The sequence below is a fragment of the Stegodyphus dumicola genome, chromosome 2 (genome assembly GCF_044657685.1).
Source record: "Stegodyphus dumicola isolate Sdum_Otavi_A_Nest chromosome 2, ASM4465768v1".
NCBI classification, from domain to species: domain Eukaryota; kingdom Metazoa; phylum Arthropoda; class Arachnida; order Araneae; family Eresidae; genus Stegodyphus; species Stegodyphus dumicola.
The window spans coordinates 115,653,439-115,674,658 of record NC_140769.1 but is presented as its reverse complement, the minus strand read 5'-3'; the positions used below and the strand labels follow the sequence as shown (position 1 = coordinate 115,674,658).

Sequence of the window (21,220 nt, the reverse complement as noted above, 5' to 3'; positions counted from 1 at the left end):
AATATTAAATAATGATTCGTCAGATCAGCAGCAGTGCCAAAGTGAAAATAAGAATTGGGACTCTGGAAGTTTTATTATGAGAAAGAAAGAAAAAAAATTGAAAAAAAAAAGGAGGTTGCCGGTGACCTGGATTTTATATCATTCCGGATTTTGGACTTTATACTATACACAATTTTGATTAAATAAATTAAAACTGCAGAAAATAGAAACTTTTTGTAGCTTTGATAAGTCAATAGGAATTAAAAGTTCACATTTTAAATTAAGCTTTAAATAATAATGCTTACCACGATTAGAAAAGTTTTATATTGTAACATTTGGAAATAAAAGATTATAAACATATTAAAAAAGAAACAAATTTGATTTATTACTTCTTTACTAAATAAACTATATTTATTACTTATTTGTATGATTTGGAATAAAAAGTGTTCATATGTTTTTTAATTGATACTTGATGATAGTATGAAAATTAACAAATTAGTTATATAGAAGACTTATCCAAAAATATGTACTTTATTTAACAAATGATATAATATTTTATACAAAATCTACAGTTTTATATGATCTGATATCAGGATACAATTACTGGTTTCAAAGTTCTTACCCATGCATGATACAAAATCACAATACTATTTAAACACAAGACGTTAAATATTATTGGCAGAAGAAAAAGGAAACATACCTAAATGTTGATAATTATTTAAAATATATAAACAATAGTATGCAACAATATAAATTGTAAACATTTCAATAACCTTGATGTTATTTACATAATCTTGCACCGGGATCATTAATAAATAAATTGTAAACATTTCAATAACCTTGATATTATTTACATAATAAACTGGGATCATTAATAAATATATATGGATTGTACACCAGGACTACTTGTTAAGATTAATTTAATAAAATAATAGATAAAGATTCCATTATCAATAATTGGAAACACTGAAAATATGACAATTTTTACATATTCAAAATAAGTAAACTACTATTTACATTATGTAGAAAAATAATGAATAAAAAGCAGTTCAAGACCTAACTGCATGCTAAAAGCAGCAACAAGTAGTGATAATGCTGAAAAATGAATTTTTAAATAATACGTTTAAACTTCATACCATATTCAGTTTGAAACAATCATGCGCAAAACCCAAACACCAGAAACATAGTGGCAAACCACAAGAAAAGGGAGCAAAACATTCCAATAACAAAACAAATAAAAAATTGACATCCTTTGCTATATCATCATCAGGGAATTGGTGCACTGAATGAAATAAATAAATCAAGGTAATTGTAACATTCATTGAAAGGAAATGAAGTCATGTTTCAATAGATTTTAATTATTGGGCAGATACATTTTTGGCTTAATTACTACACACTTTGAATATATTTTTTTCTAAACATTAGAACAAATACAGATTTTTAAGAACTAATTTTTCTTTTTCTTTTATATTTTTTAATTTATTATTTTTCATATGTTGGATTGCTTCTGTTTTACATGTTTTTGAACTTGGCCAGCTTAAACTGAAAATTATTATTATTACTATTAGGTTTTTAACCTTTCTACTTGTTTATAATTTTGATGCTATTATTTCTAAAATGCGTTTAACCTGGACTGAGGGGTTTCAAAATTTAAATATGTTTTTGCATATGTTGAATTGCTTATACTTGCAGGATTTTTATTTTATTTATTTGGAGGGGAAGGGTAACTTGGTCGGCTCAAAATAAAAATCGAGTACTACTATTCGGTTTTGAGGGCCGTAAAAAATCGCCAAACTATTGTTGATGCCACTTCTGCCAAAAATAATTGCAGCAACCCTAATGCAAGAAAGGAAGTATAATAGTAAATAACTATCTAAGATTGATGTTTTATTTTAGATGAAAAGTTAATTTCATATAATACTTTTTATTATTATAATTTATATAAAAAAGGCTAAACATGACTGAATGGAAGCATAAGAGTAAATAACTATTTCAAATCATTATTATAATTTATATAAAAATTGCTAAACTAAAATTGCCAACTGAATGTATGTCTGCATCGCTATTTCGCTACCGAGTTATCGCTAAAGCATAATTTCATCTTGTTGGTTGTTCAAACATCATTTTCTATAATGAATGATGCTTTTTCTTTGAAAAAATTCTTGGTAAAGTGCAGAATCGCCCACTTATTTGTTTGCCGCTTTTTACAAGGGTAAAAACAATTGGATGTTTGTCAATTTTCTTTTTAAGAGAAAATAGGTCAATGTGTACATAGATAAAGTCAAGGGTGTACGCAGTGCCATTTTTGTGCAATTCTGGGATTGTTTTTTTGAAGTGAAAATAGGTCTATGTGTACATGGATACCGAGTATGTGCAGTTCTTAAAAACGCGTCAAGCAGTGTGTGATTCTGCACTTTACCCAAAATTCTATTGCAGACTTTTCGTCTTGGGCAATTCCCAAATTGTTAAATCCATAGGATTTCAAAAAAGGACTTAAAATTGAAATACTAGTTAAAAATTAAACTAGTATTTCAATGGCATCTTAAGAAATATAGAACTATATAAACTTATGCAATCTGAAATCAGCGTGTATGCTAGATTTGGCGTGCTGTTAAATGGGCGCATTTGCTAGATTTGCCACTTTTGCGCATATATTTTCGTTGCAATTATTTACGGTCCTCAAAATGGAATAGTACCAAAAATCGTAATTTTAAACATTAAAAAAACTTGTGATGTTTCTGATCCTAGAATTTCATAATTGTTTGCACTGTTTACTTCAGCCTGTAAAAGTTGGAATGATAAAGACACAGATTACCTTGATTGTGCTTGTGCTTCTGGGGTTATTTTGGTTTTAAATTTTAATGTATGTCTTAATTGGTTCAGAAACAGGCTGATTTATTTACTTTTTTCATTGCATCAACCCCCTGATGATGCGCCAAAGGGTGTAAATTTCTTATTTCACTTTTGGTTTTTGGTATGTTTTGCCCCTTTTTCTTACGATTTGCCACTGTGCTTCTGATGTTTGGATTTTGCATGTGACTGTTCCGAATTAAACGTGGGATGAATTTTAAAATTTATTTTGCATGTAGAAAATTTATATACCTAATACAGAAATACAATACTTGCCAGCATTTCATAATAACAATCATAATAAGAAGAAAGGGGGGACCACCTAAAAAAGGCTTTTTACATGCAGCATGGACCATTTATGAGGACTGATGGAATCGTTAATAACAACAGATTAAAACTCTTAATTTTTTAACAGTTTGACTGCTACACGGCGCAAAAGCGCTGCATTCATTTGTCTTGAAAACCACGACGCAGTTAGTTATTTTAGAATGCACTCGTGTTACAAAGTACGCATGAAGTCAGACTATATTCACACCCATGGGGAGTAACAAAGACACACTGAAACTTGCAGCGCACTAGCGCTGCATCTCGGTTTTTGAGACAAATGAACGCAGCGTCGCGTAGCAGTCAAACGGTTAATACATGTTTATTGGACCTCAACCAAAGTTAATTTAACAATTTTCAGTAATTAGCATTTCTAATAATGAAGATACTTCTGTACAGCTTTTGAAGTATTTATTTCATAGACAAGAAAAATTCCTTTGCATCAAATATATATCAGAAACAAATGTTATGATATTCACTAATAACATACATAAATATTGAAAACAAAAAAGAAACATGCCAAGTGAAATATAAAATTAGTAACACAACAACCTTGAGTTTGGCGTAGATTTATGTCGAGATCTCAATCAATTTTGAGGGTAAACAGGTACAGGTCTGTCAGGTTCCTGTTGAAGAAGGGCCTGTACCTGTTTGCTCTCAAAATCAATTGAGATCTTGACATAAATCTGCACCATACTCAAGGTTGTTGCATTACTAATTTTATATTTAAACATTATTTAAAGAAGAATTAAGTTGATTAGACAGTACTAAAATACATAGCTTAAATATTCAAAACGTTATAATTGACAGTTTAACAAACTTTTAATTTTTGTACAGTACACAGCTGATCAATTCTTCACATGAATAATTAACTATTAATGTACATATAATAACTAAAAAATTTAAGTCATTTATATAATGAAATGTATTATATTAAATATTATTATCTTTAACATTATAAGTAGAGTACATAAAGAAAACTAATGAGCTTCCTGTTATAGGATTACTTAAAACAACTGAATCTGCAGGGACAAAAATTCATGAAAGCATAAAAAAGACTAGCAACCATCTCTAAAAATTACCAATATATCTGAGAACATAAACAAACATTAGTATTCCTACAGTATTACTTTAAATTAAGCAGCACTTCTTATTCAAATTTTTATTATGTAAAATTAAGCTGTGGCTTAAATTTCAAAGCTATTTTCCTACAGCAGCTTAAATTTGAAGTAATACGATAATTATAATATTCCTATCTCTAAAGACCACTCCCTAAATGACTGAGATCATCAAATATATCTATCTATTTAGAACCACTAAAGAATATCTTAGTTATGTTATGAGCTTAAAATATTTGCAAATTAAGAAATACATCTTCACAATACAAATTAAGAAATACATAAAAAATAATTTTTCTGTAGTTTTGAAACATGAATTTTATCCTTGTGTATGATGTAGCCTTTTGCAAAATAGCATGGATATTTTTTTTTTTTTTAAATCGCGATCTGCACAGTTTACCAAAGTTTTCTCAACTGCATTTTGTTTCAGCAAATGATAACCTCTTTTATTAAACAGAAATAGCAACATGTTTATAATTGCTTGAACTGAAATATATATTTTTTTAATAGTAAGGTTAAATTTATTTCAACGGGTAACAATATGTCATTAGTTCACTTAAATATGAAATTTAGTACATGGATTTAATTATTTTTATTCATTAAGTTTGTTGTTGTTTTTGTAAGTTTTTTATATTTGTTTCAATCTTTAAATTACTTATTTTGGCATTGCTATTTTACTAAATTTATGTAATTATTTTAAATGAGTAAAAAGAAAGAATCCTATGAGAAGTTAAGAGGATTTATTGAGATACTACTAAAAAATACTCACCTGAAACAAACCTAAGACATTGCCATAAACTAAACATTTAACTTCAAGTAGTAATTGTTATTTAAAAAGAGAGAGAAATGAAACTGCAGTGGCGTAACTAGGGGGGGGGGCAAGGGGGTGTATGATGCCCCGGGCGCCACTCGAGAGGCACCAAATGGTCTCCAAACAAGATTTTCATCATATCACTGTGTTTTTTTTGGGGGGGGGGAAGGTATTTTGTGCCGAGCGCCAGTTATGTTCGCTACTCAACTGTGAAACTATGTCACTAAAATGAATGTTTAAGCAAATGTGGATCTAAAAATTGTAACATTTATGACTCTAAAAAATCGTAAATTATCATCCACATAATTAAAATGGATTTGAAAAGATCAAATACCACTAACAGAAGCCAGATTAAAAGCTCGTAGACACACAGAAAACCATAGCTGGCACTTTCTGTAATAAAAAATTTTCTTCGGTTCAAACTTATACCAGATGAATTTCTTGGGATTCAAGTAATGTATTTATTCAGAATTTAATTATTTTTCATACTGAAACTAACTTTACTCAATTTTAATCTGTTTGAGCTTTATCTAAATATTTTATGACAGAGTTCAAAATGCTCTAATAACAGGCAAGGAGAAGCAAACAAAGAAGGTTGTATCTTAACAAAGGGTGAGCAATTGCATACTTGTTTATGTATTGAAATGATTAAAGGAAATGTAAATTCTCAAAAATGCGAGAAGATCTTGGAAAAACATTTCTTTCTATAGTTTAACATATCGTTTACTCAAGCAGAAGCAATTTTTTAATAAGACAATACTGAAGATCCTGAAAAATTATTTCACTTCTAAACAGCTTCAAGCAGAAACAGTCCTGATATCAGCCCATCAAAAGAATATATAATATTTTCGAAAATGAAATCCATGAAAATTTAATAACAAAGATGGATAAACTAATTCAAAGAACCCACAGAACATGAAATTATGATAAAAATCTACAGCACCACTGCAAAACCTTGTGGATGTCACTGCATACCCGAATGCATTTTACAATTAAGCTTAGTATGCAAAAACAACATAATTCCTATAAAATCTGCTTTTGGGGCGGGGGGGGAGGTTGATATTTGGATTCTTGCATGTACTATTACTTAAGCGTAATTTTTTATAATATAAACAGAAAATCAACACATTTAAAATTAAAATACAAATTTAAAAAAGTCCAATGTTAGTAGTAATGATTATATTGATAATTTAAAAGTATTTCTACAAAATTGTGAAGAAGTAAACTATGTAAGTTAAATATGATGAGAGAGGCTATTATATCTCATTGCCATTCTTTTATATAAAATTTTAAGTTGATTGCATGGTGTTCATTTCTATGAATGTGACCCATTTCTTTGAATGTGTGTTATAACTACTGTGTTTTATATATGCAGAATAAAATTTCATTACGACAAAATTAACACTCGAGATACTCTATTCAATTAAGTTTCATGCCCTTCTGACATTATTTCTGTGCATTTAAAATTCAATAAGATGTTCCCCTTTACCATATCAAACAAGATATGGTGAGATACCATAACATTTTGCGGTACTTTTCCGTTTCGCTGGTGCAAATCTCGGCAAGCAGACTTTATTGCCAACGACATACAGTATGCACATAACAAATGTTAGTTCTACGAATTTTTTATTTTGAAGGCATAAACACTTTAATATCATTTAAAATTTTGTAAAAAGACAATAAATTTTTAAAAAAGACATTAATTTAAGAATTTACGATGCTTTCATGCTTCAACATCCTGATTCACTGGTTCACATCACGTGACCCAAATGATCTCATCTCCTGATTCACTGGTTCACATCACGTGACCCAAATGATCTCATCTCGCATAAACAACGCTACAAAAATCTAATTCTTTCAGTAATTATATACATTAATTAAAAGTTAACTCTTAATTTGGAACACAAGTTTAAATCCAAGGATTATTTCAATTCGTACGAATAACTTACTCAGAAATTATGTAAAATGGCAGTGCTTTACTTTGCTAGCGCATTCTCATTAGAATTCATGAATTTAACCCTTGACTTTGCCTTTTCTATATTTTTGCCTTCGAGTAATTGCATCCTAATTGACTTAATTTCCACGAATTGCCTTAGGGCATAAAATTGAACTATCTGGTAAAACTCCTATGTAATTATATGGCTGTGTTGAAAGAAACAATCAGTCTGATAAGAAATGGCTGCAACCTGCTTTGAAAATGAGGCATAAAAAATTATTCCGTTTGGTTTTGGTTGTACCATTATTGGCAACTTTATCGCCTGCGCCGGCAAAGCGGAAAAGTACCCATTTTGCTTCCATGTCACGTCTGATATGGCAGACCCATGGTGGGAAACTGCATATCATACATGATACATTGGAAATGAATAGGTTAAAAGCCAAAGAATGTCACACCAAATATTGAAATATATTAATACTGCTTAAAATATAATTCAATATATGCTTTTTATATGTTATTCCGATTAAGAGTAATATATACTTTAGCAAACAAATCTTTCAGAAATCCATAATAATATGCACAAAGACTATATAATAAATTTGTTTGTAACATAAATTTTAAATTATTCATTACATTCCTGAAAAGTTTATTTTAATTTTTACATTTTCTGTTTCTGCAGAGTTATTACAATAGACTAGATTTAATAACAAAGATGGATAGTTGCAGCAATAATAAAAGATTACAATTTCAATTATAATGATAACAAAACTGATGAGAGAGACTTTTGTTAATGCTCAACAACCACTAAATTGTTGACCTTAAAATGTACATGATACTAAAAAGAAAAACAAATGATAATAATGATGCTATGTGTCAATGTTTAGTGGGAAAAGATGATTGCTTGATTAACATTTCATTATCACAGACTATTTAAAACATATTAACACGTCTAAGCTGAAAGTAGTATGGTACATTAAAAATCCTGAATGACAGGAGTAATTTTTTATAAGCTCTAAATTCTCTTAATCATGTTAAAACAATTAGGTCATAATTTAAGAACTATTAGGACAATTGATTTACTAATGAAATTAGAACCGTTTTAGGAACTAAATGATGCATTATTTTTAAAAAAAGAATAATGTATTCTCTTTATGCATAAGATCTATTTTCTTTATTTTAAAATTGCTGTCATTTACTATATTTGAAATTATATAATATTTCACTTCCTGAGACTTTTTGGCTCTATTATTCTTTATTATCAATTTAAAATTTTATTAATCTAACATAATTAATAAATTGATATATCACATTTCTATATTATTATTTTTCTTTAGCAGACTCAAGAGTTTTCAACAGAATAAACTCATTATGCAACTGCTACCACTAACAGATATCTTTTCAAAGATGGTTAATTTCCACGGAGGACTGATATTGTCAGCAATCACAGGTGGTTGTCTTATAGAAGTTTAATTGTACATGTATATATGCACATCAACAAAAATATATTTTATATATTCTAAAAATCTTTTACTTTTTGATTATCCAAACATTTAAAGAAACTTACTTTTCCTTTTGATTAGAAGCTAAAGTGGCCAATGTTTTTTGCGACTTCGTTTTGTAAATACAGGGGAAAAAAAAGAGAGGAAAAGGGGGGGAAGGTATGTCACGGGACAAGAGGGTTATGAATATTTTGATATAGTTTTGAATATTTCAAATTAGAAAAACCATCATATTTAAATAAAAAAATACCAGAAAAAATAAAAATAAAGAAAACACACAAAATCAAATAATTTCTTTTCAAGTTTTTCATTAAAACAAGAAGCATATAAGAATTTATAAGGTACTTTCTCCTTCCTTTCCACACGCCTAAATGGTGTAACTGGAAGCACAGTCTTTGCATATTCGGGAGGTCTGGAATCCCATTGAGGGCATTGCACATTTTTCATGTTTCCTCCTTCAAAATAACCTAATGGTGGTGCCCAAACGTGGTGGACAATAATTGGACACTACCAGAATTTGGTGATTGGGTCCCCTCATGCCCAGTCGGCCTTTAAAAAGGGAAGTATCTACGTTAATTTCTCCTTCCTTTTCGCATGCGTTCGTGGTGCAATTGAAAGCACACGTGACACATATTTGGAAGGTTTGGAGTTCGAAACCCAGCAAGGGCACTGCATATTTTTCATTTCTCCAGCATAAAAAAAACCTAATGGCTCTAAAAGTTTCATTGTTTAAAACTTGAGAATGTTTATGTCTGTCCCTCCCCCCCAAAAAAATTATACATAATCTTGATCAAATTATATATTTTCTGCACAGTTAGACAATTTTGTTATTTTAAAAATGTCAAATAATTTCCTCCTAATACTAAACAGAAAATACGTTTTCAATGTTCATGATCAGAATCTTCATAGGCAGGGTTTAAAGTACCGTCAATGATTTCATCATAAGTCATTTACTAATGTTCTTTGAATTCATCCAAATTCGTCACTGAATCCATAATGTTAACAAACTTTTATCACATAATATGTTTCAATGTTCATCATGGCAGAGGCTGGATTGAAAACGATGTCAATAATTTCATCAGAAATAATTTGATAGTGGTTTTTTAGTTTAAATTTCCCATCCAATCCATAATGTTGGCTTCTTGAAATACTAGTCCAATTTTTGTTTTTCCTCCCTTTGTCAGAAAGAAGCTACTTTAGCTCTTATTAGACTTATCCAAATTCAGAAAATTCACTTCTATCCTATTTGTCTTAGTAGAAAGTAAATATGCCTATGAGTTGTGCCACCCATTTATCAATGTGGACATGAAAACAAAATTCTAGGTTTCTGAAAGCAAATAAATGCAGTTTCTAGTCTCTTCACATACAGTCAGAAAGCTTAAGGGGTAAATTAGCATACTTTCCCATCAAAAGTTTAGATTTATACTTCCATTTAAAGTTTTGTTTTACCACAGTCTGAATAAAAATTGTTACATTAGAAGGATAAGATGGTTAAATAAGGCAAATAAATAATAGGAAATAAGACCCCTTAAAACATAGCTGGGAATTCATTTTGTTGAATCACCTGCACATAAAGCTTGCAGCATTTATTTCTCTCAGGTATAAAAAAAAAATATATATATATTTTACGTTCGCTGATTAAAAATAGTAAACACTCCCCCCCTTTTCCTTAAAAAAAAAAAAAAAAAAAAAAAAAAAAACTAATTCACTTAATTGCAAATTTCAGTTTACATTTGAAAGGATCAGAAAATTACAAATTGGCCAAATTTTGACCTTCTAATGTACAATTTTTAAACAACAGACCTTTATCAAGACTTAAAAATTCCTCTGTAAGTATAAGTAAACTTTCTTCAACAAAATCTTTGTCCCTTAATTCTTTCAAAGTTAGTTTGTTATGAAAAAATAGCCAGTTATACAACTTTTTAATAATAAACCATGAGAGTGATAAGAAGATAAAAATTATCAACAATACCTGTGGTCTTCTCGCCGCTTCAATTTCGAGGAAATACCACAAAATAATTTATTATATCAATTAACAGCTTAGAAAACTGTTTATAATTACAAATATATTTAATGTTTTCTTTAAACAAAAACTGTAAAATATTAAACTAAATCTGTTACAACTGATTTATTTGTATAGATTCAGCTACATTTACAAAGCATGAAATAATACTGCAAACACTCAATTTTTTAAATACAGTATCACTTTTTAACATCAAAAAGTAAAATTTTGTTTAATAGCATACTGACCTCTTTACATCACTTTTCTCTCAAACGAAAATGCCACATAAATTTCATTAATTCTTTTGAGATTTAACATCGAACAAATACTCTATCTCATTAGAAAAATAGCTTATTTAAGAAAAATAGTTATACAGTCAAAAGTCGTTAATTCGGACACCCATAATCCAGAATGATCTATAATCCGGACCTCAAAGCTACAAACTTTCTGCGCATGCGTCGCGTTTACGCATGCGCACAGGCGTTTACGAGAGCGCATAAGACCCTTACAGCTGCGAATATTTTGTGCGCATGCGCGTTTAATGTGTAATGGAGTTATACGCTAAGCTAAAGTTATCTAATTCAGTTAATGTTGCAGATTGCATTGTTCCTTAATCTTCGAATTGGATCCGGCTTATTATTTTTTGCAGAGTGTTAGAGCAATTTTATAAAAGTAAGCTAGAACTTTCGATTATGTCAAATAGAATTTCCGATATATATTTACTACAAAGCGAAAGTATGTTTTGAAATCCGAAATCTGTTTATCAATTTCACGCTGCTCTGCGGCAGAGGGGGGGGCAGAAACGTCATTATTAGATTATGATAGATTAGAAAGATTATGTCAAATAGAATTTCCGATATATATTTACTAATATGTAATTTGTATCTACAAAGCGAAAGTATGTTTTGAAATCCGAAATCTGTTTATCAATTTCATGCTGGGGATTGGAAGTTGATCTGTCAGCACTATCCTTATCTTCAGAGCAGATGTTTTTATTTTATTTGGTTTATAATTCCGTACTGAGTGTAGTATTTCATCTCGATATACTCTGTCTTTGATATGATTTAAATCAAGTTCCTCGTCATTATAATTCGCTTCTGATAGTGAAGAAAGTGACCCAGAGGTTATTGAAAACGAAAACATTTCGATTGACAAATTAGTCGGTATTCTCAACACAGCAATTATAGGACTTGAACAGCGGAACTTTGTAACTAAACAAGAAATTATGTCTGTTTAATAGAATTAAAGAGAAAGTATTATCACATGAAACGAAGCAACTTACATTGAAGGAAATGTTTAATAAAGTAAACAAATAAATAGTAAGCTTTTTCTTTTTGTAAATTTTGATACCCTTTAGATCATAATTGGGTTTCATATTTTTAATTTTGTAATTTCTGCGTGCCATCTTACCAGATTTAAACTGATGATCTATAATCCGGAAAAATCGATAATCCGGAATCGCCGAAGTCCTGACGAGTCCGGATTAACGACTTAATCCGGACTCGTCAGGACTATTAAATTGACTGTATTACAAAATTTTTTCTCTGAAGAAAATGTAGTTAGCAATTCTTAAAAGAGATATTTTTATAGTAATTAAACCTTATATCATTACTAAAAAAGCTATAAATTTATTCTAAAATGCTTTTCTAGTCTTCGGAGAGCTTTTTTGCTCAAGTTGCTTAATGTATCCAACTTGCTTGAATTATTTTCACTTTGCAGGTAAAATGCAGAATGTGAATCTGCATGTGTAGCAAAAAGGCTATAATTGGGTGACCTACATTGGAAAAAAAAAAGAGGAAAATTGCACAATCTCTTATTGAAAATACTTGTAACAAATATTAAAACTTAAATAATACTTAAAACTAATATTGAAACAAAGACTCAATTATTTCTTCTTTAATGTTTAATTTTTTTAGTGTTATACCACTTCCTTGAATCTTTCAACTAAATTACTAATAAGGAGGATTTCAAAATAATCGTTCAATGTTTTTCCTGCTAATTAGTTTTTAGTTACTATATGAAAATAACAAGTGTATGTGGCAGATTTTTTACTAATTGCATATGGTTTATAGAATTATGTTAATGTTTGAAATTCATGTGATATCATGAATTTTGAGAATAAATGAATTAAAGGAAAAACACAAAACTTAATTATGTACATGTAAATACTGGAAATACATTAGATGCATTAGATGTACAGTGAGTAGCTCCCAATCTAGATGACCGACTGAGAAAATGAACTTGCGTTTTTCATATATTGAAAACATGAATTGGAGTACATACTATAAAAGCCTGACTATCAGGCATTCAACTAGGGTCAATAATATAGAAGCGTAATGTCACAACAGAACCAAAAGATCTTTGTCTTAAGTTTTATGTAAACCAGATTCATTCTTGATACGCCAGTTTAGTTTTTGTAAAGAAAATATACTTTGACTGTTATTTATTTGCTTCTCCCCGCAGTCTGGAAAATGGTTATAATTTAGGATCTTCCTTCTATGGAACAACATAAAGTATTTTCGAAGTTACAGGATTCTGGCATCAAGAAAAATGTGTTTAAATGGAAATACTATACAACTTTATTTGAAAATGAATAAACAACAGCAATACAACGTGAAAAATGACTATATGTGATGCAAGTTTCTTATATGCTATATCTGTGACTTGAATTTTATGATTCTAATTAAATAGAGAAGGATATTTTTTCTTTAAGCTTCTACTGAAATGTAATGATGGAACAGAACTCTAGAGTGAAAACAAAGAAAATCACATACTTACAGAAGACAAATTGATTGAAGATAGGAGTCTGATAGAAAATCTTTTTGAATAACCTGAATGGATTCATTGGAATGTTTTCCTAAAAGTCCTCCATATGGGTAAGATGGATATTCTATAAACAAGAAAACAATAATTATAACAAAAACGGTAAATTAGTAAATTGAGATTTAAACAACATATAGATGTGAAAATTCAAGCTTATTAAAGCTAGAAATGTTAGAGGGGGGAAGCAACATATATATGTGTGTGATAAAAATTTTAGTGTATGATGCAGAAAATCATGATAGAGCTTGATGGCTTTACACAGTGAAACATTTCTGATGCAGTTATACCCAGTTGATATATCCTTATTTTGGGCTCAGCTTTATGGATATAAACATGAACATTCAGTGGTTCCCAAACTGTGCATCCTAGTGCCCTGGAGAGCCGCGTCCTCTTCACCGGGGCCTTGCAAAATACTGTAAAAGCTTCATAATGAATTGAGCCAAGATACGTGGCCTAACTAAACAGAAAACAAAGTAAGAAGCAAAAATATCTATATTTTTTATGAGGTTTGTTTTTACTTAACCTTGTATAAAAGTAAGGTCAACGGTGCAGAATATCCTTTTCATGTGGGCAGTAGAGGCTAATTTTTTGTGTATTCTGGAAATTTCTGGAAGTTTTGGGAAAACTCATTTTTAAAGCCCTAGGAGGATTTTTCCTGAAACTTCCAGAAGCTATGCAGCACCATATAAATATCATATCAACAGCCAGTAGTTAGTTGTTAATCAGCTCTAAAAATTTGCAGTTCAAAGAGAGTTAGCTGAATTGCATCACAGAGTTTACTTTGTTAGTGATTTGGGGAATTTTTGACATTTCTTCAAGAGAAATTGTTAAATATCCATATTATCCTTGAAGTATTTGCAGATATTCTTTTACAATAACTTGCCAATTTTTCTAATTAATCAGAGTGACAATAGAAAATGTGTGCTAGCTTTAAATTTTGAGATGATACAGTTCAGAAAAAATATTATTAACTATTTTCTGGATAGAAAGGAAAATAATGAAAGACTGGGGGCTATTAAAACTAGAGTTTGAATTATTTCTTCTCTCATACACAAGCATGCATACACACAGTTAAACAAGTTTAATAAATTACACACAATTGATGTTTTGCAACCAAATACACCAGAAACAAAGCAACACTCTTGTAAAAGTATGCGGGTAATTTTAATCTGACTTTTTTCATCTTTCCTAATTTTTATTTTTCTCAATATATATATGCAATTTTTGCAATTTTTTTATCATTTACAGTTTATTAATCACATCGTAATTCACTTGATGCATTAAACTTGCAGTTTTTTTTTTTTTTTTTTTTTAAATCATCAAGTTATAAATATTGTGCTTGATCCAAAAGCTTTTTTGTCACACCATTCCCATTTGCAAACTTAAGATTTTAAAATATTTTTTGTGATTTGTAAAGTTTTATAAAATCAAAAAATCTAGTGCAATATTTATTTCTAAGGACTAAATGTGATTCCCACTTGGATTTGGATCCTTCTATCCTGTGGAGGAAGGGGGACACATTTTTGAATGGTAATCTGAATGTAATAATTATCATTAATTCTGGCCTACCCATTAACAATTGTACTACAGATTGAATTCCTGGTGATGCAATATATTCATTATAGGCACATTTTTGTGATTTTTACCATATGTATTAATCCGCTTCTTTCACAAAATCCTTCATAGCTAAATATAGTGAAATATCGAACTCCTAAATGTCTACATTAGGTAAAGTTTACAATTGGGTGCCCCTTGATATTTTTGGCATTTTTTTGACACCAAGAAGTAATGTTCCCAAGATGGCTATCGCCCAAAACAACATGAAAAACATAAGTTGCAAAACTAACAAAAGTACTCATTGCATTTGTTCTTCGCGACATCTCATTGTCAGTATTGGATGACTGCAGCACATACCATTTCTTTATGCAATTAATATAATCCCAGAACGGATCCTTCTCTTCCTGATCACAGTACTGGTGATGATCCTTACACTTGAACAAATGCATGTCTTTCGTAAAATTGGAACATTCCTACTGAGAACCAATTAAAACTTCAATCATACACAATCAATAATACCTTTCTCACCCTTTTGCTCTAAATCATAGAGGGAAAAAAAAACAAATATTTATACTGCCAGACACATTTTTTTGCTGTGATGATCAAACAATGATTAATTAGAAACAGCCAGCTAATGAAAACCAACAGTCAATAAATGGCAGTTACAATTCCAACAATTCAAAATACATGAAAATTCAAAATATGTGATTTGTAGAACATGATACATGCACTACAAATCACGTAATCCTCGATCACTAAACTAAGAGTCCAATCAGATAAAACTTAAAAAAAAAAAAAAAAAAAAAAAAAAAAAACGCCACATAACAAATAAATGGTTGCCATAACATTGAGGAAATAGACTTGATTGTAGGTTACCAGAACACCGGTATCAGCATTGATAATTGGCACTCATTTATGGGGCACCCTTTTCTACACTAGAGTCCTACATTATTTAATTACAATGACATATTACATAAGCCAGTTTTAGATCAAGAGAGTTACAGGCTTGATATTAAAAAAAATAGTTTACCTTTTAGAACCTTCAGTGAATGATTGTAGAGCAACGTAAGAAACAGAGGCTCTGTTTCATAAAAATTTTCACCAATATTTTTCTCTGCACTGGTTTCTAAATCTCGAAGTATCGTGAAACCACAATTCCACTAAAATAAAGGATCAAAAATCAATTTCAATTCTTGATATGGATAATAATCAAAATTACAGGAGCTGGGTAATGAAACTGAAATATTTGCAACTGCAGTATAATACTTTATTGCAGGCCTTGTTATGGAAGTCAATATTATTGCTATTTATTTTAGAAAAGATAAATATAACTGTTATCCAATTGTTAAAGATATTTTCAACTGTTACTCTTGCAAAGCTGTTCACTTTAAAATGGACAAAGAGGAAAACATTTCATGACTTCTCAAATAATATACACAGGCTAAATAGTGTTGAAATCAGGGGATTGTTCAGAGAGTGGGAAAAGTTTAAGCTCATTTCATATTCTTCAAATCATTCTGTCACCAATTTTGCAATGCAGGCTGGTGCATTGTCATCTTGATACAGAGCATGTTCCTTGGGATACAAACAAATGGACAGACTTTGCTCAAAAATCGTCCAAACATGTAACCATTACGAACAATAATTTCTAATCACAAAAACTTCCATGCCACTGCATTCCAAACCATAATTAGTTTACCAATGGCATCAGAGAGTCTCATCATGTGCATCTAAAGACATTCACATATACACCCTTTAAAAACTCGAAAAGATGGTGATCATGGATTAATTGCTGAAGAATGTAAATTTTTCATTATAAACTGTCCACGTATCACATTTCTGACTGGCACTTCTTTATAGCCAATATATAATATGAGTGCTGGCTATCAGTTACTTTGCTATGGCTCTCTGACCATGAATATTAGCTCTATGAGGATCCTGATAAGCAACTTTATTAGTAATAGGTAAATTTGAAAGTATGTTAAGTTCTGCTATCCTTTGAGTAATCTTTTATCTTTTTGAGTAATTTTTACACACTAACATTCTTTTGGGGTAACTTCTTATCATACCTGTTGTCTTGGCAACAGATAAACCAACCAAAAAATACTAACAGTTTGTTCATTTTTTAACTCCTGCTATCTCCCATTTATTTTTAATAATTATCATTGTTTGAAGTTAGTTTGTCTGATATGACGAAGAATTCAAATATAAAATTTGCTGTTGTTGACAAAATTTGAAATCATTCAGAGTTCCCAACTAGAAGTACACACATTCACTTTGGGGGTATTATTTTGCAGACTCACTTTGGAGCCAAGCGTTTCAGTTTCATTGTCCAACTCCTGAACATCTGCTCATATGATTGACATGCTGTGAAAGTGAAGAAAAGAAGAATTTATGTTATTTTTACAATTTATATACATAAAATCTAATCACTTAATTATTAAGAGAAAATGTTATTAAGGAAGTAAAAATTTTCAGAAAAGTTCTGAAACTATTTACACTACTGTAAAGTGATTAAAAAATCCTTAAAACAACATATCTGACATAAAACAATCTGACATAAAAAAAAAAAAAGAAAGAAAGAAAGAAAGAAAGAAAGAAAGAAAAAAGAAAAGAAAAAAGAGGGGAATTTTTACAATAGAAAAAGGGGTCGTAAACGGCAACTCCTAGATGGAACTTTTTACAAGTGAGTCAGTTGAACTTGTATTGCATGCAGGATCATTCGAGGTGTGAACATTTCCGATATAGGATAAAAAACTACAATGATACAGAGATAGCAGAGATGCACTTCATTTATGGGGAAGCAAAAGGAAACAGCAGCATAGCACAGCTTTTATATTGACTATGCCTTTCAAACCTACAGCTGCTCCCTCATCACAAGTCTGGGTGTTTGCTCCAATTATGCACAACAAGGACATCTGAAATAAATAGATGTTGCAGTTGAGACTGAAAAACATGTACACTTGTTACAGAAGAAGTGATCATACGTAACCCAAGTACATGAATAATTTTTTGTAATCTGGGCATGTTGCAATTCTGAATGCTTCACATATGCACAATTTGTCTTTAAACCTTTACCGTGTTCAACATGTCCCATTACTTGGAGCAAGAGTCTTGCCCTGCAATTTGCAGTTTGATTTTTGCATAAAGCTGCAATTCAGGCTGATTTTCCACCCTGGGTTTGTTTGATGAATGAAGCCATATTTTCAAAGGATGATGTTGTGAATGTACACACAAATGGCACATGTGAATATATGAAAACCCATGTGCAACAGGGCTATATGGTGTTTAATAAAGATTTACTATAACTGTTTGGGCAGAAATTATAGACTGTTTGCTAAGCCCATATCTTCTCTCAGGACTCTAGGGAAGAACATATCAGATACGTTTTGGGGATATTCCACAGAGTTAATCCATGACATCCTGGCAGGCATTCACCATAGTATGTGGTTTTAGCACAGCAAGAAGTATGCCAATTCCAGTCAAATTGAGCAGTATTATCACAATGCGACCTATTCAGCGAAGTGAATAGAGGTGGTCCGGACATGGGACCTCCACAATTCCCTTGACATGGGACTTGCTCCTTTTCTGATTATTTCATGTCGCGTTATATGAAGAATCTCATACACATAACCCGTTACATCTGAAAGAAACATCACTGCAAAAGTCACTGAAGCAACTGCATGGATCAGGTAAGATAACTGGCATCTTCAAAAATGTAAATGTCCATGCATCAATGTTGGAAAGCATTTATTGATACAGATGGCAAATTCTTTAAATATAGATTTTAAGTACTAAAAAGGTTTGTTTTTGATATTGTAAGTGTGACACCGCACACTACTTGTCACTGTGTTTGAACATACATACTTGTATTATATGTATGTAGTTACGCTAATGTAAACTTATATTCCATTAAATCTATGTTGCACACTTTATCTAATATCTTTTTCTTTTAATTAATTCACTAGAAAACAGCACCTTCTTGATAAATCTTGACACCTTTATGGCTCCATCTTTTCTTGTAAAAGTGAGTTATTTTTGTATGCCTGATCTATCCTTAAAGTTTGTTTAATGAATATTGAATAATCCAGAAATATGCCAAAAATCAGAGCTATTTAAATATTTTCTTTTTCTTTAAAAAATTATTGACACTAAATATACTTTGGATTCATCAAGATCTTGAAAATAGCAAAGTACTAATAATTACAATATATGACAAGCAGCAAAGTTAGTTTTATAAAACTTATTTTTAAAAAAATTGACGTAAGCCATTTTTGCTGAGCACTTTTATACCACTAAAGTTATATTAAAATTTTTTTCATATATATATATTCCTACACATAATTCTAAAGATGAGTATGATCTTACTGATTTCAAATTTTTAACGACATTATGTTAGTGACAGCAATATTCATACAAAATCCATCACATATACATTAATTATTGTTGCATGAAACAAGGCATATCACCCTAGGTATCTCAAATTTTGCACAACCTCCTAAGTGTAAACATAAAAATATCTTAGTTGAAATTTGTAAACTTTTGATTAACATACTTGCCAACTTCATAAGAATAAAAATCAAAAGATTTTTGAAAAACTAAATTAAACAATTACATAAAGAAGGAAATTACGTACCATAAAAAACAGAAAATTAGACAAATGAAACTAATTGTTACACATTCACTGTATCATTTTTTTCTTTAATATTTTGCTAAAATATAGTTAGGAAACTCCACTTTATATCATTTACTATGTTATTCAAATTTCAGAATCACTTTATTTAATAGTCCCCAAAATCAAAGGTAAACAAAAAGAAATAAAAAATGTTATATCTAAAGTTTAAAAATTAATTCAAATAGCAACTTGAATGTGCGCTAAGAACTCTTGCAACAAGTATAATTTTTGGTACTTTAACAATTATTTCAAATTTGTGGATAAGGTTATGAGATTAGCTGTGTTTTCATAAAAATTATGAAAAATTCTTGTATTGTATTAAAGGTCAAAACCTTCCATTCTCAAGCAAAACAAAAATATAATTTCATGAAACAGCTCAAATAAAAAACATGTGTAAATTCCAAGTAATATAACTTTGGTATAAAAGACATGTATTTTATAATCTTACCAAATAATTCAAAACTTTTTCATCATAACTCTTGTTTAGAAGTAAAAGAAGAGTGCTGCCACCACATCTTTGGACATAAAGAACAGTTTTTTGCAATTCATTGTTTTCTATATCATCACATTTTTTTTCATTGTCTGGTGAAGCAAAAGATAAATATTTTTTTGCTTTATGTGATACTGCATCTAATAGATCATAATTTTCACAAGAATATTTTCTTTCTTCATGAGCTCCATTACTGTGCTTTGTTCTATAACGAGGAAAATTTTCACTTTTGGATCTACATCTTAAAACTTGTAATCTACAATTTTTAGTTTTATTTTCTTTTTGTGAAGCATCACATGTGGTATTTGAATGTTTCAAAAACAACTTCATTGTCTGCTGAAATGTAGGTACCTGACTCACCAGAGGTGATAAATGCAATTCTGAATCCCATTGCTTTAAAGTGAAAGAATTAGCTGTGAGAGATGTATAATAGCCAAGGCACAAAGGACAGCTAAATTCCAAATCACAATAACTAATTATATTCAAATGTTTCACTTTAGATTTAGACACAAAGCTCTTTGCACAAATAGATGCATGACGGTAACAAAGTACGCTGGCAGGAGAAGCTGAAAAAAAGTTATAAAATGAGAAATATTTTTATAAATTCATTAATCAAATGCATAAAATGTATATTTTGTTTAAAATGAATATTTGCCCAATAAGGGGAAAAAGTGTACTATAATATAATATATAATTTATTTTTATAATTTAATGTCTTAAAGCATCTCAGAACGAAAAAATAGCTAGTACATATGAGGTTTTACCAATTAGAATTGATAATTCTATTATCAACTAATTTATTTCTATAAAATATTGATATTTTTAATCATTAGCTTCTTGAATATTTTTAAATCATATAAATGGATGATAATGCTTTTATTCCTCATAAAAGGATTCATTTGGAGAGACTCATCAATGACAGAAATATTTAAGAAATTTGTCATTAGACATCGTACACAAACTAAAATTTAAAACACATTTTTATTTTTAGATTTTTCTGGGTACCTGTTGGTTATCAACAACCAGACCTTCAGTCAAAAACCACCAAAATGGTGATAAAATGCCATATTTGGCTACCTTTATCTCCAAAGCATGCATTTGATAACAGCCAACTCATGCATTCTATGCATATGGAAATTCGCTAAGAATTAACAGA

At 30.0% G+C, this 21,220-nt stretch overlaps 1 protein-coding gene across 1 annotated transcript in view; it reads right to left on the bottom strand.

Annotated features, from left to right (window-relative positions):
- Positions 1–491: 491 nt before the first annotated feature.
- Positions 492–21,220, bottom strand: part of HPS4 (Hermansky-Pudlak syndrome 4 protein) — a 73,176-nt gene continuing 52,447 nt past the window's right edge. Inside the window, exons 8-11 of the mRNA XM_035367961.2 lie at positions 20,023–20,630; positions 15,930–16,059; positions 13,298–13,409; positions 492–12,293 (exon numbers count right to left, since the gene is read on the bottom strand). Of these exons, the coding sequence (XP_035223852.1) occupies positions 12,140–12,293; positions 13,298–13,409; positions 15,930–16,059; positions 20,023–20,630 (1,004 nt within the window). The 3' untranslated portion in view covers positions 492–12,139. The remainder of the gene's footprint in view (positions 12,294–13,297; positions 13,410–15,929; positions 16,060–20,022; positions 20,631–21,220) is intronic.